General features: G+C 38.7%; 6 protein-coding genes and 2 pseudogenes across 9 annotated transcripts; 6 read left to right on the top strand and 2 right to left on the bottom strand.

Annotated features, from left to right (window-relative positions):
* Positions 1–702: 702 nt before the first annotated feature.
* LOC106339462 (transcription factor bHLH130-like) lies at positions 703–2,643 on the top strand. Its single transcript, XM_013778280.1, has 6 exons — positions 703–1,391; positions 1,484–1,728; positions 1,858–2,001; positions 2,079–2,144; positions 2,228–2,296; positions 2,381–2,643. Exons 1-6 carry the CDS (start codon positions 998–1,000, stop codon positions 2,438–2,440), a joined length of 978 nt encoding a protein of 325 aa, XP_013633734.1. The 5' UTR covers positions 703–997; the 3' UTR covers positions 2,441–2,643.
* A 593-nt stretch (positions 2,644–3,236) lies between these two features.
* On the top strand, positions 3,237–6,600 carry LOC106342069 (transcription factor bHLH48). The gene is made up of 6 exons (XM_013780887.1): positions 3,237–4,021; positions 4,084–4,200; positions 4,281–4,346; positions 5,088–5,156; positions 5,246–5,317; positions 6,246–6,600. The coding sequence occupies exons 1-6, from the start codon at positions 3,572–3,574 to the stop codon at positions 6,417–6,419; spliced, it is 948 nt and encodes a 315-aa protein (XP_013636341.1). The 5' UTR covers positions 3,237–3,571; the 3' UTR covers positions 6,420–6,600.
* A 119-nt stretch (positions 6,601–6,719) lies between these two features.
* On the top strand, positions 6,720–7,403 carry LOC106342070. The gene has a single exon (XM_013780888.1). It carries the CDS (start codon positions 6,869–6,871, stop codon positions 7,214–7,216), a length of 348 nt encoding a protein of 115 aa, XP_013636342.1. The 5' UTR covers positions 6,720–6,868; the 3' UTR covers positions 7,217–7,403.
* LOC106342068 lies at positions 7,373–11,689 on the top strand. 4 transcript variants are annotated; one of them, XM_013780883.1, is made up of 10 exons: positions 7,373–7,541; positions 7,738–7,801; positions 7,908–8,934; positions 9,238–9,966; positions 10,042–10,249; positions 10,333–10,497; positions 10,581–10,754; positions 10,839–11,006; positions 11,105–11,221; positions 11,306–11,689. In XM_013780883.1, exons 4-10 carry the CDS (start codon positions 9,269–9,271, stop codon positions 11,588–11,590), a joined length of 1,815 nt encoding a protein of 604 aa, XP_013636337.1. In that variant the 5' UTR covers positions 7,373–7,541; positions 7,738–7,801; positions 7,908–8,934; positions 9,238–9,268; the 3' UTR covers positions 11,591–11,689. The 4 variants fall into 4 exon arrangements, with proteins under 4 accessions (XP_013636337.1, XP_013636338.1, XP_013636336.1 ...); XM_013780884.1 differs by lacking the exon at positions 7,373–7,541 and having other exon boundaries at positions 7,560–7,801; positions 7,908–7,943; positions 8,024–8,934; XM_013780882.1 differs by lacking the exon at positions 7,373–7,541 and having other exon boundaries at positions 7,560–7,801.
* A 330-nt stretch (positions 11,690–12,019) lies between these two features.
* Positions 12,020–12,664, top strand: LOC106337830 (non-functional pseudokinase ZED1-like). The gene has a single exon (XM_013776943.1). It carries the CDS (start codon positions 12,020–12,022, stop codon positions 12,662–12,664), a length of 645 nt encoding a protein of 214 aa, XP_013632397.1.
* Positions 12,665–12,801: 137 nt separating this feature from the next.
* On the bottom strand, positions 12,802–13,971 carry LOC106340555 (annotated as a pseudogene).
* A 528-nt stretch (positions 13,972–14,499) lies between these two features.
* LOC106340920 (50S ribosomal protein L31, chloroplastic-like) lies at positions 14,500–15,241 on the top strand. The gene is made up of 2 exons (XM_013779748.1): positions 14,500–14,599; positions 14,665–15,241. The coding sequence occupies exons 1-2, from the start codon at positions 14,531–14,533 to the stop codon at positions 15,022–15,024; spliced, it is 429 nt and encodes a 142-aa protein (XP_013635202.1). The 5' UTR covers positions 14,500–14,530; the 3' UTR covers positions 15,025–15,241.
* A 547-nt stretch (positions 15,242–15,788) lies between these two features.
* Positions 15,789–16,800, bottom strand: LOC106337831 (annotated as a pseudogene).
* Positions 16,801–18,861: the final 2,061 nt, after the last annotated feature.

Consider the following 18,861-nt stretch of genomic DNA (forward strand, 5'->3'; position numbering starts at 1 on the left):
GAATGTAAGGGCGTGTCTATCATCTCTTCACTCGGAGGTGGAGGCATTGATTTGGGCAATGGAATGTATGAAGAACTTACGACAGTTTCAGGTTACGTTTGCAACGGATTGTTCTCAATTGGTGAAGATGGTTTCGGAACCAGAAGAATGGCCAGCATTTGAAAGCTACCTGGAAGATATTAAGCTTTTACGAAGAATCTTCCACAACTCAGATATCATCTATGTACCCCGAACAGAGAACCTACGGGCGGATAGCTTGGCACGTAGTGCTAGGAAACAACCGTTTTTCGTCGTTCATATAGATGCGGAGTTGCCGATCTGGTTTACAGAGTCAATATGAGTCTGTAAATGTCTTGTTGTCAAAAAAAAAAAAAAAAAAAGATAAAGGCATTTCCGTGACTCAGCGTCACAGGCGGCTCAAAACGACGTCTTCCTCATCTACTTTACTTTTATATTTAATTTTTCATTTACCTTTTAGTTATATACTTTTTAGGCCATGCGCAACGGAAGTTTTTAACTACAAGTACATTTCAGATTAATTCTGGATATTTTGGATTTAAAAAAAAAAAAAATGACCATTCACGAGCCGCTACGTAGTCGTGAGGACCCGCAAATAGCACAAGTATTACGAGCCGCTACGTAGTCGCGAGGACCCGCAGATAGCAAAAGGATTCAAGACTTTCTCAGGATCCGCCACTATCTTCAGCCATTAAAGTTGGAAGCAGAAACTCAGAAGCAAAAAGACGATAAAAAATATTCATCATCATCTATCCCTCTTCTCTGTTCACCCACCGTTCTTCTTCCTTCTTCTCCTCCTTTCCTTTCCTTCATCCACAAGCTTACATCTCAAGCTGAAATCAAATTTCTCTCGAGAAAGTGACACAACAAGAACCCATCCCCAAAGTTGTTCTTACTGAAACGTTACGAAACAGAGCATTACAGCGAAAGGTTGAGACAGGGGAAGCGAAGCGAAGCTCGTCGCAAGTTGGTTTCTTTAATGGATTCAAATACTCAAAACCATCTCTACGACCCGAATCACGTATCTTCTTCTTCCGGGTCGGGTCTTCTTCGCTTTAGATCTGCGCCAAGCTCTGTTCTCGCCGCTTCCGTAGACGACAACGACGAGACTGTGTTCAACTCAAATGAGTTCGAGAACAAGTCTCCTGCTTCATACGCCGCCTCTCCTCCGCCGCAGCAAGAGCCGTCGAGCTTCCTGGGTCTGCCGCCGCACTACCCAAAACAGAGTAACGGGATGATGATGATGAACACGATTGGTTTGGATCAGTTTCTGAGTATGAATAATCATCATCACACGAGACCAGCTGAATCACATCTTCTCCGGCAAAGCAGCTCGCCCGCCGGGATGTTCACAAACCTCTCCGATCAAAACGGTACCGTTTTGGAACAATAAACAATAAAGTTTGACACTTTGGATCCCAAAGTTCACTCTTTTTAATGGCTTCTACTATATTTACAATCGCAGGTTATGGTTACGTTGGTGAAGAAGAAGAAGAGGAAGAGAGTCCATCTCTTCCCAACGGGTTAAGACGCCATAGCAGCCTCTCTTCAAGGCCACCTTCTTCTCTGGGAATGTTCTCTCAGATACCTGAAATAGACTCGGAGAGTGTTCAATTTAGCCATTGGAATGATCCGTCCAGCTTCATTGATAACTTGTCCTCTCTCAAAAGAGAAACAGAGAACGATGGAAAGTTGTTTCACGGAGCTCAGGTAACTATACTCTGGTTTAGTTCTACCAAAACCGGTTTATTTTGGTTCTTGGGACTATTAGACATTACAAACATGCATTGTAGCTGGTTATTAGAGCAATGAATGATAGTTTCAATTATATTATTACAGATAATGTCGCATCGTTTGAGTCTAGCGAAGTCAGCCTCGGACGTGGGTTCAGTGGATAAGTATCTGCAGCTACAAGACTCTGTTCCTTGTAAAGTTAGAGCCAAACGTGGCTGCGCCACACATCCTCGAAGCATTGCTGAACGGGTAAGTTCAACAATACTTAGTTTTGAATCTATGAAGTCTAATAGTTACTTGAAACAAATTATAATGTCACTTGTCAGGTAAGAAGAACGAAGATAAGCGAAAGAATGAGGAAACTACAAGAGCTTGTTCCTAACATGGACAAGGTACACTAGTCCCGATACTTATTGTAATGAGGATTCTCTTGCATTATTAAAGTTTTTTTTTTGGTATCTCTTTGGTTCGATAGCAAACGAACACTTCAGATATGTTGGATTTAGCTGTGGATTACATCAAAGATTTACAAAGACAGTACAAGGTAACCTAGTGATCATCGTGAAACAAAAGAAAGTAAAGGACCGGTTTGTGATTGAAACTTTTTTTATAATGTTGGTTTACACAGATTCTAAACGAGAACAGAGCTAACTGCAAGTGTGTGAACAAGGAGAAGAATTTGATATAGCGCACAACAAGGCTTGTGTATATAGAACTAAGGAAAGCAAAGAGAGAATGGGATAAGATAGACACAATGTAATGTCTGAATATTTTTTAGCCGAAACAGAACAAACTGTCTTATATGTAAGCTCCTAGCAAAAAATGCATTTGCTTTCACCATATTATAAGCAATTATATAGGACTCCAATCATTTCTCTCTCTTTTTGTTTATTACATCCATCAATTATAGTAATATCAGTACTTTCCAAGATTGTTTTAAGCAATTTTCTTTTTTTATCCGGTGAGATGAAGATATAGCTTCTTATGTCACATTTAAAAATCTCACGGCCTAAAAACATCTCCAATAAAATTTTATTTTTTCTTCTATAATTTACATTAAAATAGAGTAATTATTATAAAGTAACTTTTGCTTCAATGATAGTGTTATTCTATAATAAAATTACTCTATTATAGAATAATTTTTTTAAAAAATATTATATTTTTTCTCTATATTTGGAGTGCAAAAATGACATTTTCTATATTTGAGTCTTAAGATCATTGGAGCAAAAATTACTCTATAATAAACTTATTCTATTCTAATATAAATTATAGAAAAAAATAGAGTGTTATGGGAGATAGTTTTAGCACTGACATCATCGTCTCTTTGGAAGTAAAATTAGGTTCCATTTTTTATATCCAAAAATAAGGTTTCATTAAAAATCTACATGATATGAGCAAAATTCTATGACACCACCAAGCCACTAACTCTAGTGAGTAGTGACATTTTATTTCAAAATTTATAGAACCAAGCACAAAGGCCCAACTCATAAACATTGGGGTCCAAAGCGTCTCTCTCTCCATCATAATGGGTGCTTTCCCTCTCTAAATTTGTGTTGGCTCTATTAGCAGACGCACTCCAAAGCAAACGTTGCTTTCTCTTCACTCCAAATAGCTCTGAAGTAATCTTTCTTACTCCCGAAACACACAGAGATACACTCTAACAAAGAAAAAAAGACTTTCTCCAAGAAACAAGAGAGAGAGAGAGAGATTGAAGCTCTAACCAGTTTAACTAAAGCGAGTTGGATAAAGTCGGTCGGTTCTGTGTTGTTACTGAAATTTAACTCGGTTAAGTCCGGTTTACGCGTTAATTTCCCTTCTTATGAATCATCTGAACCAAATGTTCGGAGTTAGCTCCGGCGCTGGGCCGTACCGAGAGTCACCGATGACCGGACTCGAATCGATCAATTTCAGCGACGAAATCCAGCAACTGGCGGCGACGTTACCGCCGGAGAACACCGGTTCCTTCACAGCTCTGCTCGAGATGCCGGCGACTCAGGCCGTGGAGCTTTTCACTTCGTCTTCTCAGGCCGCCGGAAACATCGCTCCTCCTACTCTCCACCCGTTCCGGAGATTGAATCTTCCCCCGGACCTCTCGGTGATCGCTGCAGAGCAAAACGGAAACTTCTCCGGCGAGTCCGTGGCACCTTCGAGCTTCAGCGGTAGAGTCAAGCCCGAGCCTGATGAGACCGATTCATCTCAGCGGTTCGTTTCTCATCCAACGGTGGAGAATCAGAATCGTAACAAGAGGAAAGAACGTGGGAAGAAGAAGGTGATTAATCAAATCAATCCTGATAGCTTGTAACACAAGTCACTAATACCTTTAACTTTTAGGTCAAAAGCTCGATGAAGAAGACCAAGAGCTCTGAAGAAGAAGCAGAGAAGCTTCCGTACGTTCACGTTAGAGCTCGTCGTGGTCAAGCTACTGATAATCATAGCTTAGCAGAACGAGTTAAGTATACTACTACACATCTCTTAAACGTCGTCGTATTAACATCTAGTTAGTGGATATGTTAACTCTTTGATTATAGGCAAGAAGGGAGAAGATAAACGCACGAATGAAGCTGCTACAGGAACTAGTCCCAGGCTGTGACAAGGTTTGTCCCTAGATTAATAAGACTAATTTAGATCTTCATTTGGTGGTCAAAGTCAGAATCTTTCTTTTTTTTTTACTATATGTTAAAAAGGTCTTTATTTTACTCATCTTAAAGCGTATTATTCATTGAGCTTGAAGCTTACTCCATAAATGAAGAAAATGGCTTTATTATGTGTGAACGCTAGCTGGATTGTGCCCTTAAGGTTTTTTCGTAGAGGGGACATGTTTTGGTGGATAGATGGAGATCAGAGTGCGTGTTTGGGGTCCATCTTCTGATATTAAGTAGAAAAAAAGTTGCAGGAGGGTGAGTAGTGTAGTATCGTCTCTAATAAGTTTGGTATCTATCAAGTAGAGAGAGAGAGAGAGGAGTGTGGTATAGTCACTAATATCTTGGCTATATGCTTTGAGTCCCACTATACCTAATTGGTTGGAAGCATGATGTGACACTCCTGCAGACAGCTAACTAATCGATATGTATGTAAATCTTGGAGTTTAGCAGCAATTATTGGTGGGAGGGAGATGATGATAAGTGACAACTCCTTAAAAGAGTTTGTAAATTGTGTGGGGTGGGACTTGACTGTTAATTTATGAACAAGAGGTGTTGATGTTCTGGTTCGTTTAATGGAAATGTTACGTTGAAAAGAGTTGAAATTGTAGAAGCCGTTTTACATGTTAGTTAGGACTATGGTTTAATTTTTTTTTATGTTCTGATTTACCAGAAAATGAGCTTTGTGACCTGCAGATTCAGGGCACTGCATTGGTGCTGGATGAAATCATTAACCATGTGCAATCTTTACAGCATCAAGTAGAGGTGGGAGCTTAATAAAACGATAAGCTAAAATAGTCTGCAAGTAAAATTGGTGGGACAATGTCACGTAACTGTGTTCTTCTTATTTTCAGATGCTATCTATGAGACTTGCTGCAGTGAACCCCAGAACCGACTTCAATCTCGACAGCATATTGGCTTCACAAGTAAGTATCTAATTGCAAATAAGTCTTAATGGTCCATGTGATCTTCCTCTACAAAAATTTAAACATTCAAAAGAAAGATTCTCTCGTTGACCATGTTTCTCCTTTAAGTAAAACCATAGGGTACTCTATCTTTCTTTGAGTAACCTTTTTAGTTGTATCACAAAAAGAGAAAATTTTGGTGGTATTTATTGATACAACATTAGTCGACTCTATTATAGACTAGGCTTAAAGAAGTAGATCAACGTGGGGGAAATAAATACACATCCAGTACACTAGAACACAGAGCCTATTGTTAACGCAATGACTCAAGAAAGGACTCATTAGTCCTCTCAATAATATCACACAAAGATGGGTCAGAATTCAGAAACAAGGACCACCTCCTGTTCTGTTGTCTTTGATGGTGTCTTTTTTGTTATCTTATGCACAATTATTTTTTTTTGGGTGGGTCTGAGGGCATCTGTATTGGGAGTCCCTTAAGGCATCTCTTAGGGGAAAAGGGTGGGAACCGAATAAGAAAGAGAAGGGAAAAGCCTTTAATTAAGGGCTGTCCCTTACTCTTCGATGACCAAAAAAAAAAAAAAAAAAAAAAAAAAAAAAAAAAAAAAAAAAGCAAAACAAGGGACTCTCCCTCCCTGTCTCTTCATCCCACCAATAAAAATGCCCTTAAGTCTTAAGTTCTTGTTGCTTGGAGTTTCACCTATCCAATCTGATAATCAGATTTTGTTTCTCTGCAAATAACTTCTTATTAAATGACCTCCTCTTTCTACAGCTTGTAAACCATTTAATAACCAGGTCCCACCAATTTTAAAATCTTGGTCTATTAAGAATCTAAGATAATGTTCAGTAGATGACTAAGAAGAAATCTAGGATGTTGGTAATACAATCATCTCTAACAGAAGTTAAAAGTTTTTTTTATCTCTATCTGCAGAACGGTTCTCTAATGGATGGTAGCTTCAACGGAGAGTCTTATCATCAGCTGCAACAGTGGTCTCTCGATGGTTACCACCAACCAGCATGGGGGAGAGAAGAGGATCATCATGAAGGCAATTTCTTGATGGGTTCAGCTACTTTGCACCCAAATCAGGTGAAAATGGAGCTATAAGTTCCAAACTAGTTGACAATGCCTAATGAGAAATGTATCTCCTGAGGCTTGGATTGTTGAATTTAGAGGTAGAAAAAAATGATCATGAACTTACCTTGGCCTTGTATAATTCAGAACGTCTCAACAACTCAGTGAACTCACTGTGACCGTGCAATACGACGTCGTGTCCCAGTATTATCCATTAATGCTCTCAACCGATTCGTTTTAGAAAATAATGAATCTAGAGCTATTATTGGTAGATAATTACCGAATCTAAACTTGCTGAACCGAAAAATAAATAAAAACCAAACAATAGACCGAGCTGGGTAAGTTTCTAATCAAACCGACGATAACCAAACCAGATCTCTCGGTCCAGGTTTCGAGTGAAGTAAACCATTGGTTTGGTATATAACCTGAACACTTCGACGAATCTGTAGATTCCTCATTTTGTTACATCAGAAACCGAAGCGATGCCGCCGTCGTCGACGCAGTCATTGACCGTCGCAGCAGCGAAGACGCTACGAAACCGGATCTTCTCCAGGTCCGGATCCACATCCGCCGGCCCGAGCCGCTGGGCCACGCCGGGCCACGAGGAGCGGCCCAAGGGCTACTTCATGAACCGCACTCCTCCGCCGCCGGGGCAGTCGCGCAAATGGGAGGATTGGGAGCTTCCTTGTTACATCACGAGCTTCCTCACGATCGTCATCCTCGGGGTCGGGCTCAACGCCAAACCTGATCTCTCGATCGAGACCTGGGCTCATCAGAAGGCCCTGGAACGTCTCGAGATGGAGAGGCTCGCCGGAGATTCATCCGATTGAGCATCACCGGAACTTTTGTTTCAGTATCTTTTGTTATGATGTCGATAATGATGAAATAAGTTGTCTTTTAACTGTTTCGACGCATTTACAATTTCTCACTTTTTGATTCGCTCGTTTTGATACAACATCTGCAATTTGATTTGCTCGTTTGCCTATTGATAAAGAAAGTTTCTGTCTTTCCTGATGATATCTGCTTGTCATTTGTTGTTGATGGTACAGGTGTAACTCTGTTTTGTAGACATTGGCATGCTTTAAGCATTGCTCGTTAGTATACATGTGTCTGATTGAGCATCACCTTTTGATCTCCAAATGGTGGATGGATCTGGTATGTCTTTTGTTGTGGCGATCACGAAGACTTGGAGATAGTTAGGTCTACCTGAATAGGAACTTCGTTTCTATATCCTCGTTTTGTTGATAATGATGAAATAAAAGTGTCACATTTCTCAAATTTTGGTCTCTTTTGACTTGCTTGTTTTGATCAACATCTGAAATTTGATTGGTGTTTTTTCATATGGTTCAAGTCGCCTATTGATTGCTATCCAGTGCTTCCTGGTGCCTAGCCTGTTCAGATCCATTTTTAGACATGTAAGTTGTTGATACTTGAATAAGTCTCTAGATTGGAGTTGAGGATACTTAATTTTGAGTAGATAAGGTTTAGAAAACATGACAGCTTACCTCTTTATCTCCGCAGGTTCTCTGGATTGTATTGAGTTCACTGCCATTTCAAGTAGTTTCCCAAATCTTCTGATTAGTTTCCCCAAGTGTGGTTTGATAGTATCCTCTTTTAATATGCTCTAGTTTAAGCAGTGTCGGTTGCTTAGCGAGAGTGTAATGGTCTAGCATGTTGAAACGATTAGGCTTTTGGTAAATCAATGTGAGAAGACATCACTTCACATAGTGGAGACCCTAGAAGAGTCCACTGTAAAGCCATGTGGGTGAACATGTTCTCTTATCCATGTCCTCTGTACATGCAGATGCTCTTTGGTAAAACTCAGCAATTCATGAAATATTATATGACAATCGTAGTCGCATCACATCGAGAGGGCTACTGCTGTGGTCATTTCCTTCTCTGTGTGTTTGTCTCCCGAGAGTATAATTGAATAGCACTAGTAAATCAATGTAAGAACTAAGATGACATCACTTCACTCTTCAGTCTCCACATTGTCTTTTTTTTTTTTTTTACTGGAGAACCAAAGAAGAGTCTAGTGTAAAGCCATGTTAAGAACCTCTGTTCCTCTTTTCCTCGGTACACGCAGATGTTCTGTTGTAAATTGCACCAATTCATGAAAAAACATGATGAACAGTTGTAGTCGTAGTGGTATGTAATTTGAAGTCGGTGTCGGTGGAGTCAGTGAGATACGTTTTGGACGAAAGCGAAAAGTGACTCTTTTGCTAAAAAAACTACTATTTCGGGTAATGTGACCGGCTATTTCCGGTGGAACAGTCGAGCCACCGACACAACCTTCCATGTTTTCACGACAATGATCACTGTCCGTATCGCACACGATCCACGTTATTATTTATTTAAAGAAAGAAACCATAATTTCCCGCACTCGGCTCTCCCATATGTAAGAGAGAAAGTAGCATTATTATTGGCTTAAAGGTAAAGAACAGCAAATCTGAGAGTAGACTTCACTCTTGAGGAGATCAAAGTAACCCGTCTTGAAGAGAGTCATGACTTGGATGTAAAACACACACTTTGCTCTGTTTCTTCACTGGTAAGTCTTCTTTTTCTTTTGACCTCAATCTTTACTAAGTTGTTGAACTCTCAAGTGACGTCATGGTTGTTCATGCTCTGCTATTGATATCTTTTTGGATAGGTCTGAAAATTCACCAAAGTCCCTAAGATCAAGCACCTTTAGTTTCTATCTTAGCCAACTATGAACATATACTACTGTAGACTTAAGACAAAACATAGCAAGTCTGATTATGTCCTTCTCGTCCTCCACTATGTTATTTCCTTTTCAGGAACATGAATACATTCAGCTCTTTTTTTGCTCATCTTTCTTTCTTCTCCGTAGGGTAAAACAGATCTTCTTGGATCGTTTCCTTATGATGAAGGGGAGAACAACCAACAATGTCCAGTCAAAGCGATCGACCAAGAACGGAAGAAAAGATCAGAAGCTGCAGAAGAAGAATAGCCAGAAAAGATTGTCAGAACAAGAGAAACACAAGGACTTAAACGCTAACGAAGATTCTAACAATCTCCCTACAGTACTAGCTAGTGATTCAACCACACACTCAGATCCATCTGAGGCTTACGAGACCGTAGATGTCCGTTACTTGGATGATGTAACAGAGAGTAAAGAGAAAGATCACAGTGTAAATGGATCCAAAGATGATGATGAAGAAGAAGAAGAAGTTAAAGATGCTCGGGAAGGTGTCAATGCCGATGTATGGGAAGATGCTTCGAATGGTGCTCTTAGTGCTGGAAGCGAGAACGAGTCCCCTAATGTAACAGAGAACAGTGGTGAACACTTTGAGGAAGAGAAGATCAAACATCTCGAGGCAAGAATCGAGAGACTTGAAGAGGAGCTTAGAGAAGTTGCCTCACTCGAGATATCTCTCTACTCTGTTGTTCCGGACCATTCTAGCTCCGCGCACAAGCTTCACACGCCAGCTAGGCGTCTTTCCAGAATCTACATCCATGCCTGTAAGCATCTCACTCGTGAAAAGCGTGCTAGGATCGCTACGAACTCTGTTTCTGGTCTTGTTTTGGTTGCCAGATCTTGTGGGAATGATGTTTCAAGGTATAAAAAAAGACTAATGAGTTGAACATTTTCAGGATCTTGATACTCTCTATAAATACATTTTTTTCTTGTTAGGTTGACCTTTTGGTTATCAAACATCATATCTCTAAGGGAGATCATTTCACAAGCCTTTGGTAAGTCGCATGAGTCAAATGGTGGTGCAGAGAAGAAAGGTCTCCAAAAGCTTTTGGAGGATTGGCAAGAAACTGAAACGTTTACTACTTCACTCGAGAAAATCGAACACTGGGTCTTCACTAGAATCGTTGAATCTGTTTGGTGGCAGGTATATTAAAAAGATTGAGAGCTTCTTTCTAAGTTTTTGTCTATTGAAGCATCTCTCAGTTTTGCTTCTGCTATCTTTTTAAGGTCTTTACTCCTTATATGCAATCCCCTGAAAGCAACTCATCTGAGAAGCAAGGAGCCTTTTCTATTAGCCTGTGGAACAGTGCTTTCAGAGAAGCTCTGCAACGGCTTTGTCCTGTGAGAGGCGCGGGGCATGAATGTGGCTGCTTACCTGTTTTGGCTAGAATGGTACTAATCAGATACTTTACATTTGTTTATGTTCTTGACAATGGCATATAAGAGTCTTTTTATTATTTGTCTTTTAAAAACAGGTGATGGAGAAGTGTATCAGTAGATTCGATGTAGCTATGTTCAATGCTATTCTGCGGGAGTCAGAACATCAGATTCCAACTGATCCGGTCTCTGATCCTATTCTTGATTCCAAAGTTGTGCCTATTCCTGCTGGAGAGTTGAGCTTTGGATCAGGAGCACAACTCAAAAATGCGGTAACCAAAACAAAACAAAGTTCAGTTTCTTTTATAGCCGTTAGAGAGTTGACTAATCCAATGTCACTTTATTATCCATTGCAGATTGGTAACTGGTCTAGATGCCTCACTAAAATGTTCGGCATGAACAACGAAGATGATGATGAAAGTGAAGGCAGTGATAGTAGTAAAGCTTTTGTATTGTTAAATGAACTTAGTGATCTTCTTATGCTCCCAAAAGACATGCTAATGGAGAGTTCCATTAGAGAAGAGGTTTGTCTGATACATATGTAATCTTATGGAAAGTTAGTCCATCCCATTCACAAGCTTCATTGAATAGTCTTCATTGATCTTTTGATTTTACAAAACAGATATGTCCATCGATCAATCTTTTACTAATCAAAAGAATACTCTGCAACTTCACTCCTGATGAGTTCTGTCCAGATCATGTACCAGGAGCTGTCCTAGAAGAGCTCAACTCTGCTGACGTATCCAAATGAATTCAAAAGTTAAGATTCTCTTTACTTCTCATAAACTATTAAACATCTTTTTTTTTGTTTATATATTTTCAGAGCGATGGTGATGGGAAGCTGCTATTAGAAGAAAGCTTCCCTTATGCAGCTTCCTCAGTTTCTTACACGCCTCCGTCGACCATGGATGTAGGAGAGAAAGTTGCAAATCTTACAGGGAAAATGTCAAGGAATGTGTCTATGATACAGAGAAAAGGGTACACGAGCGACGAGGAGCTTGAGGAACTGGACTCTCCTCTTACATCCATCGTAGACGATTCAAGTGACTTTACTGATTCAGCGACCTCAAATGAAAGATACAAGCTTCTTAGACAAGTGTGGTTTTAGTTAGGTGATTCATTGGAAACCAAGTTAAAAGTGTAATTAGTTTGTGTGGTTACTATGAACTTATGCCATATCCAGTAACCAAAAAACACAAAATTTTGCCAATTCTAAAAATAAATCTTCACCTAATAACTGAAAATAAAAATCTTCTCTTCTGATCAAATCCTCAAGGCCACAAACAACTTTGATTCGAGTACTTTCGTATCTCGTCAAAGATTCTTTGCATGGCACAAGGGAGTTATACAAGATAGGTGTTACTTGATCAAGAGGTTCAAAGAGGAGTATCTATTAAAAGATCATGAGTCAGTGGTTTACAATGATATTGTGATATCTGCCAGAGTCAGCAACCACAATAACTTCCTCAAGCTATTAGGATGTTGTCTTGAGTTTCCTCTTCCGGTTCTGGTGTTTGAATATGCAGAACATGGTGCTATGGATGAGCATGGAGGTGTTTGTAGTGATAACAGACAACAACAATTGCCTTGGAGTGTTAGGTTGAAGATTACAAAAGAAGTTGCTAACGCTGTGACTTATCTTCACACTGCGTTTCCGAGGATCATTGTACACAGAGAGATAAAGCCGACCAATGTGTTCTTGGACAAGAACTGGACAGCTAAGCTGTCTGATTTCTCATTCTCTATATCTCTCCGGCCTGAAGGTAAGTCATGGATTGAAGATAAAGTGATGGGAACAGCTGGATTCATTGATCCGTCTTATTTCTCTACGGGTATAGTGTCTGGATACACTGATGTATTCAGCTTTGGAATCCTTTCGTTGGTTATTCTGAGTGGTAGACCTGCTGTGTTCGCTGGATCATTCGGATTTTCTGAAAGTATTCATGATTATATGAGAGTTTTGCATGAGAAAGGAGAGTTGTTCTTGGAACTCGGTGATGAGTTTGGTGGAAAATCGATGTATACATTTCTTGAGATGGCTTTGAGATGCTGCGAGAAGAGGAAAGAAGACAGACCAAAGATGATTGAAGTGGCGAAAGAGATTAAGCTGATAGAGAAGTCACTAGATGTTGCATCAAGAAAGTATAAAGACAAAGGTGGTAAGAAAGTTTACTTAGCCTAAAGTTAAAATAGTTGATGAAGAAGGAACACATTGTAATAGCTTTTACTATACAGGAATGACAATATATATATATTTTTTTTGGGCTCTTGAATACTTTCAAGAACAATATTGTATATCTACAAGATACTCAGGTGGTGTTATTGGTTAATTAGTGGAATTAAAGTTAATTCATTTGGTTTTATAGAGGTCATATAGTAATCAAATGCCTAACATTACTTGGTCTAGGATCTTTCGATCCTCTTTAGTTCCTTGGACACTTCCATCATCTCTGGAACTTGCCCTCTAAGACCGATGCATTTGAGTGAAAGTAGGAAAAATGCTTCCATTCCACATAGCTCTGCTTCTGCAAAGTCACCTTCCAACATAACTGGATCTAAGATCTCAGCGAGTCTACCATCTTCCACAAGCCGAGTCAGAAAATCTGGATGTAGCTCATCGTCCAGACCTGGAGTTCTTCTGCTCAAGAGAACTAACATGAACACTCCAAAGCCGTAGACGTCCACATTCTCTGTGATCATTCCCTTTGACATATAGTTAGGATCTAGGTACCCGTACGTTCCCTCTAGCTTATACTCACGTACAAAAGACTCTCCTTGTGGTATAGTGACGCAGTTGCGGAAATCTCCTAGCTTTGCAACCCCTTTTACATCCAAGAATACGTTACGAGGATGTACATTCCTATGGATGAATGTCGTCGAAAAGGCGGTGTGAAGGTAGGCTAATGAGTTCGAGATGTCTCTTGCTATCTTTATCCTTTTATTCCACGTCAGTGTTGGATCGATTTGGTGATGAGCGTTCACCGTTATGCTCTCCGCATATTCACATACTAGGGCAGGGCAAGTGAGTTCGAGACAGCATCCCAACAACTTGAGGAAGTTCTTGTGACCACTCACCATTGATGAAACTGATATGTCTCGGCAAATCTTCCTTACAAGACGCCCTCCGAATGCTTTTTTCTTGATCATAACTAGTCTGTTATCATCATTATCGAGTGTTCCTCTGTAGTAATGGTAATCACAATCATCTTTTCCGACAAGATTGCTCTTGTTGAAGTTGTTGGTGGCTTCAAGGATCTGGTCGGGAGAATAAGTTGTGATGGGATTTGTTTTACCGTTGCAACATTTGACGAGCTCTTCTAGTTAGGATGCTTCCGTTCTCCAGGAACAATCTTTGTGGTTCATTGGCTTTTTGGATCTTCTTTCTCCTCCAACTCATCTGAAATTAAAGTCTGTGAAACAAAGATTAGCTGAAGAAGAAGAATGCTTCCTTCAGAGAGATGGTTTTGACCTGGAACAAATGTTGTTGACTTTTTTTAAGATCTGAGCTTCAAAACTTACAGTTTTCAGAATAATCTTAAAGTTTTTTGTGGGCCCATTCTCCAAGTCTTCTACTTAAAAACATACTTAAGAGCATAATCGATCCAATAGCGGATCAAGCATCGGTGGAATCTGTGCACAGTGCAAAAACCAAACTAAACTAGCCTCACGGTAGATAAGGGAAGATGAAGCTTCGGTGTTATTTACGTTTTTGACCTTTAAGAACTTAAATGAGATGTGCAATAGCTGAAGCGATGATAGTCTGAGGGTAAGAAAGTCATTTAGTAGAGCTAAAGACTGCTAGTGATCACTTATCAATACTTAAATTAAATCTCGTTATAGCTTTTAAATTAGTAAATTACTACAGAACAGAATGAGAAACACTCAACTCTCTCCAACGTCAACTTTGAGGCCTTTCTTATTGATGTTGTTGGCTATTAGAGCAGGATTACCGGCAGCTATCTTAAAAAAAAAAAAAATTTAAAAAATTAGGATTCCACCTTATTATTAAAAGCCGTCTCTTCTGTCTTTTATTGTAAAAAAAGAGACAATGGCGGTTTCTCTCCCTAACTCGTTTCTCCTGATCAATCCATGTGCTCCTTCTCTCGTAATCAAAAAGGTAAATCTCGAAACTTTTCTCTTATTCCTCCAAAAATCACTAAACTTTTTTTTTCCCCCGAATAGCCGGTTAAGGCGGCATCGATTGGCGCTAACCGGGGAAGTAAACCGGCGGTGGTTCAAGTGACCTGCAGGAAGAAGGATATGCACCCAGAATTTCACGAGGACGCCAAGGTTTACTGCAACGGAGAGCTCGTGATGACCACCGGAGGGACTAAGAAAGAGTACGTAGTCGATGTTTGGTCTGGTAACCATCCGTTTTACCTCGGGAACCGCTCGGCTTTGATGGTTGATGCTGATCAAGTTGAGAAGTTCAGGAAGAGGTTCGCGGGGTTGTCGGAGATTATGGAGATTCCTGTTTTGAAAGGAGAGATCGTGTTGCCCACGAAGAAAAATAAAGGTGCTGGTAAAGGGAAGAAGAAATGATGAGAACTTTGTAATGTTGAAATGGAGTTTTCTGGTAAAGCTTTGAGCTTGTCTTTGCTTAGACTGTTTGAATTGTATGTTATGTTTTGTTCTTGAATGCAAATGATTATAGTTTATTTTTAAGAATGTGTTTGGTTTTTTTTTTTTTTTTTTTGAAAGAATGTGTTTGGTTTCTTGTAGAGTTGGTTTACCTTTATGTGATCATGGTTCTTGTTTATTGTTAGCTGGTGATAATCTTATTGCTCTTATAAAGGTTATGGAATGGACTAAATGATTAGTGCGAGTGTGGTTGTTATTGCAAATGACACAAAGGATGTGCCATTTGCCACAGCTGGTTATAGTCTTATTGCTCTTTTTAGGTTATGGCATGATGAACTAAATGATTAGTGCAAGTGGGGTTGCTCTAGGGCCCTTTTCTCAGTCAGATTTTCAGCATTTGAGCATTGACTTTGCTCAGATTATCAGCCAGAACATGAACTCTGTGACGCAGTGTTTTTTTTATCATACATATGTTCACAACAAACTCAAGATTTAGTGACCACAAAATGGCTTTTACTATTAGTGACCACAATATAGAATTAAACATATGCTTAAGACAGTTATTGAAAGCTCAAGAGATTCACAGAACTCAAAAGGGTTGTGTTTGTGGCCATATAATACATTTTTTTTGACAAACTAAACCCTTACAACTTGTATCAATGTCTAATTAAGTTGATCTACAACATATGCAATCAAGCAACAAAGACTAATACTGACACACTCTACTAAACAGGAACGAGCTGGGATCCTGGTGGTTTTGGAGGTATAATCTTCAACCTCAAGGGCTTATGAGAACTTTTCTTAAACTGCACAGGCTTTGGTGGAAGAATCTTCACTCTTAGTGGCTTCTTTGTACTATCCTTAGATTCCAGCACAACCACCGATTGTCTCTTAACGATCACTTTCTTCTGATCAGAAACATTCCGAAGAAACGGATGCTTCAACAACTCCTCAGCGCTTCCTCTCTCATCTGGATTCCTTGCGAAACACGTCTTTAGAAACTGCCTTGCGTCCCAAGGAAGAGACTGTGGAATCTCTGGTGAGTTCCCATTCAACAGTTCAGGCATAAGATCCTCTGAATCCGCAAAAGGCCATGGCGGCTCTCCGGTGTACATCTCCAAAACAACGCAACCTAACGACCACAAATCCAACGCCTTCTCCGCAACACCCTCCTGAACAGACTCCGGAGACATGTAAAGAGGCGTTCCCAAGAAGGGAGAATCAAACTCCCAAAACTCTGACTCCTCTCCAGCTTTTGTAGACATCCCAAAATCAGATATCTTCAACTCATACGTGGATTGCAAGCCACCAACACGACGCGGGAACACAAGGAGATTCTCCGGTTTAAGATCACAATGAACATAACCGTGACCATGAACAGACACAAGTCCTTGAAGAATCAAGAGCGTAAAGTCTCTGATCATCGAGTCAGACAACGTTCTTGTTTCCATGAAAGAAGCTAAACTTCCACACGCTGCGTACTCCATCGACATCTTGTAAACCCTGACTCCATAATCATCGACACCGCTCGACATCGGCCCTAGGGTTTGCACGATTCTAGGGCAGTTTCTAAGTTTAGAAAGTATCCGAAACTCTCTGCGGAGAGACTCGTAGTCGTGAGCGTAGGAGCTTTTCACTGCATGGTACGTAGCATGGCTCCGTGCCGTTAGGTTTTGTTAATCTCATGAGATCGACTGAACCGTACGAGCCTTTTCCTAAGGACTTCATAAACTCCATCGACGGCAATATACTTTTTACTTCACTGCAACCGAAAACCCTAATTGGAATCTGATATTTGGAGTTTGTTGAAGAATGTGTGAAGTGCTTTCGTATTATATCTGGCGCCGATTGAGTAAAATGGAAACTTTAGAGTATGTATGGAAACAAAAAAAGGAAACTGAATAACGCGCATCTTAACTTACATGGAAAATCTTCATCAAATACATTTTAACCGTTGGATCATATGTTCCATGCTAAACTCTTCAGGTTAATTACTATTTACTACTTAAAAAAAAGTCTGTAGGACAAAATACATAATTGGTTAAATCACTTAAATGCTTTATATCTATCAAGTTCAATGTGGCTATTTAGAATTCTTAGACCTTTTTCTTATGTAAATTGGACTACATAATCAATCACTTAATTCATCAAACAAAACAAAAAAACTTACAGTCATATTCATCAGGGCGATCAAGAGTTTGTTTTATTATTCCTAATAAAAGATATATGCATAGCAGGTTCAATAATTCCTCAGCTAGCGCAGTTTCAACCAAATGCATGACCGGTGAATTTGGTATCATAAATCTCGTTATTGTAAAGCTTGTATGGATGCTGAAGCTAATTAAACATCATATACTCTATTCAATATGTTTTTCCCTATATTCTAATGCAACAATGCTCCCAAATAGCTGGTCCCCCAACAGCATTGTAAGATCACATAAAATAAATAATGTAAACCTTTATTTTCTAAGTGATCTTATAATAATGTTCTCAATTTCTTATATTTCGGTTAATTATAAAATCATTTAGGGTTAATATTTTCATCTATCGGTAATAATGTCAAGAATTGAAGTTAATGAATTATCAGAGAATAGTGTCATGATCTACTCTTTATTATGGTTCGATGCAAACTCATGCCATAAAGGAGGGCATAAGGTTAACAAAAAATGTAAACTGGGTCGGGCCAAGATAAAGTATTATATGACCATTCAGACCAGCATAACAATATGAAGCCCAAAGCCAGTGATATGTACGTACAATTATCTATTTATCTCAACAAACAAACAAATATCTCACATGGAAAACTATATTTCAATGTTTTAAACGTAATTATATGCAAATAATATAGTGTATATTTTAAAGACGTCGTTATAAAATTAGTTTGAAGATAGAATATCTTAATGTTTTAGCATAGTTATATAGAAACAGTAATATTATGTTTTGAAGATTTTGTTCAAAAAATGTTTAAAATATAGTGACCTTTTCCTCGAAGGAATAAAGAAAAAGTTAACGTATGAAAAGAAAAGAGAAAAGTATAGAGTTGAATTTTTATATATTCACAACTTGTAATACATTAACATGTTTGTATACCTTCTTCAAGTCAGACTATATGGTTCCCACACGCAACCTCACTCCAAACCTCAAGTTATAACTTTATATATTTTCGTATATTCTTGACTATGCTCTATTTTACATATCCAGTCGTCATACTATAGGGAATTTGTAATATCTTTAAATCACAACTAGATCTTGCCAGCGCGGATATGAATTTTCGGTTTATGGTTATTTATTTAACTAAATGATGTATTTGTAATAGTTGATGTATTATATCACCAAATAAATAATTTTTTTGGCATCTTAAACCATCTATTTATGATGAATATTCGATATCATATACAAAATTGAACAAATAGACGTAATTAGAGAATTATAGACGATATATAAAAACAATGGTTATTAATGTAAAATATGAAAAAATATTATATCATGACTTAGTATGGCATAAAAGATTATAAATTAGTTATACATGTTTAAAGAAAATAAAATGATTTTTAAACTTTTATGAAAAATTTAACATATAAAAAATAGTGATTAATTAGTCATCAAATTGTAAATAATTTTATACTTTTGTTAATAATAAATTATTTATAGTCTTTGTTTTTCGTCAAGATAATTATTAAATGTCCATAACATTAATATGTTAAAAAGTCCATATTATGAAAGCCCGTGTTGTAACCGTTTTTTTCTGGGAAGTGTAACAAAAAAAAATTACCTTTAACTCTTCGTTTTGTTTAAGTT

This window comes from Brassica oleracea, chromosome C4 (assembly GCF_000695525.1).
Source record: "Brassica oleracea var. oleracea cultivar TO1000 chromosome C4, BOL, whole genome shotgun sequence".
NCBI lineage: Eukaryota > Viridiplantae > Streptophyta > Magnoliopsida > Brassicales > Brassicaceae > Brassica > Brassica oleracea.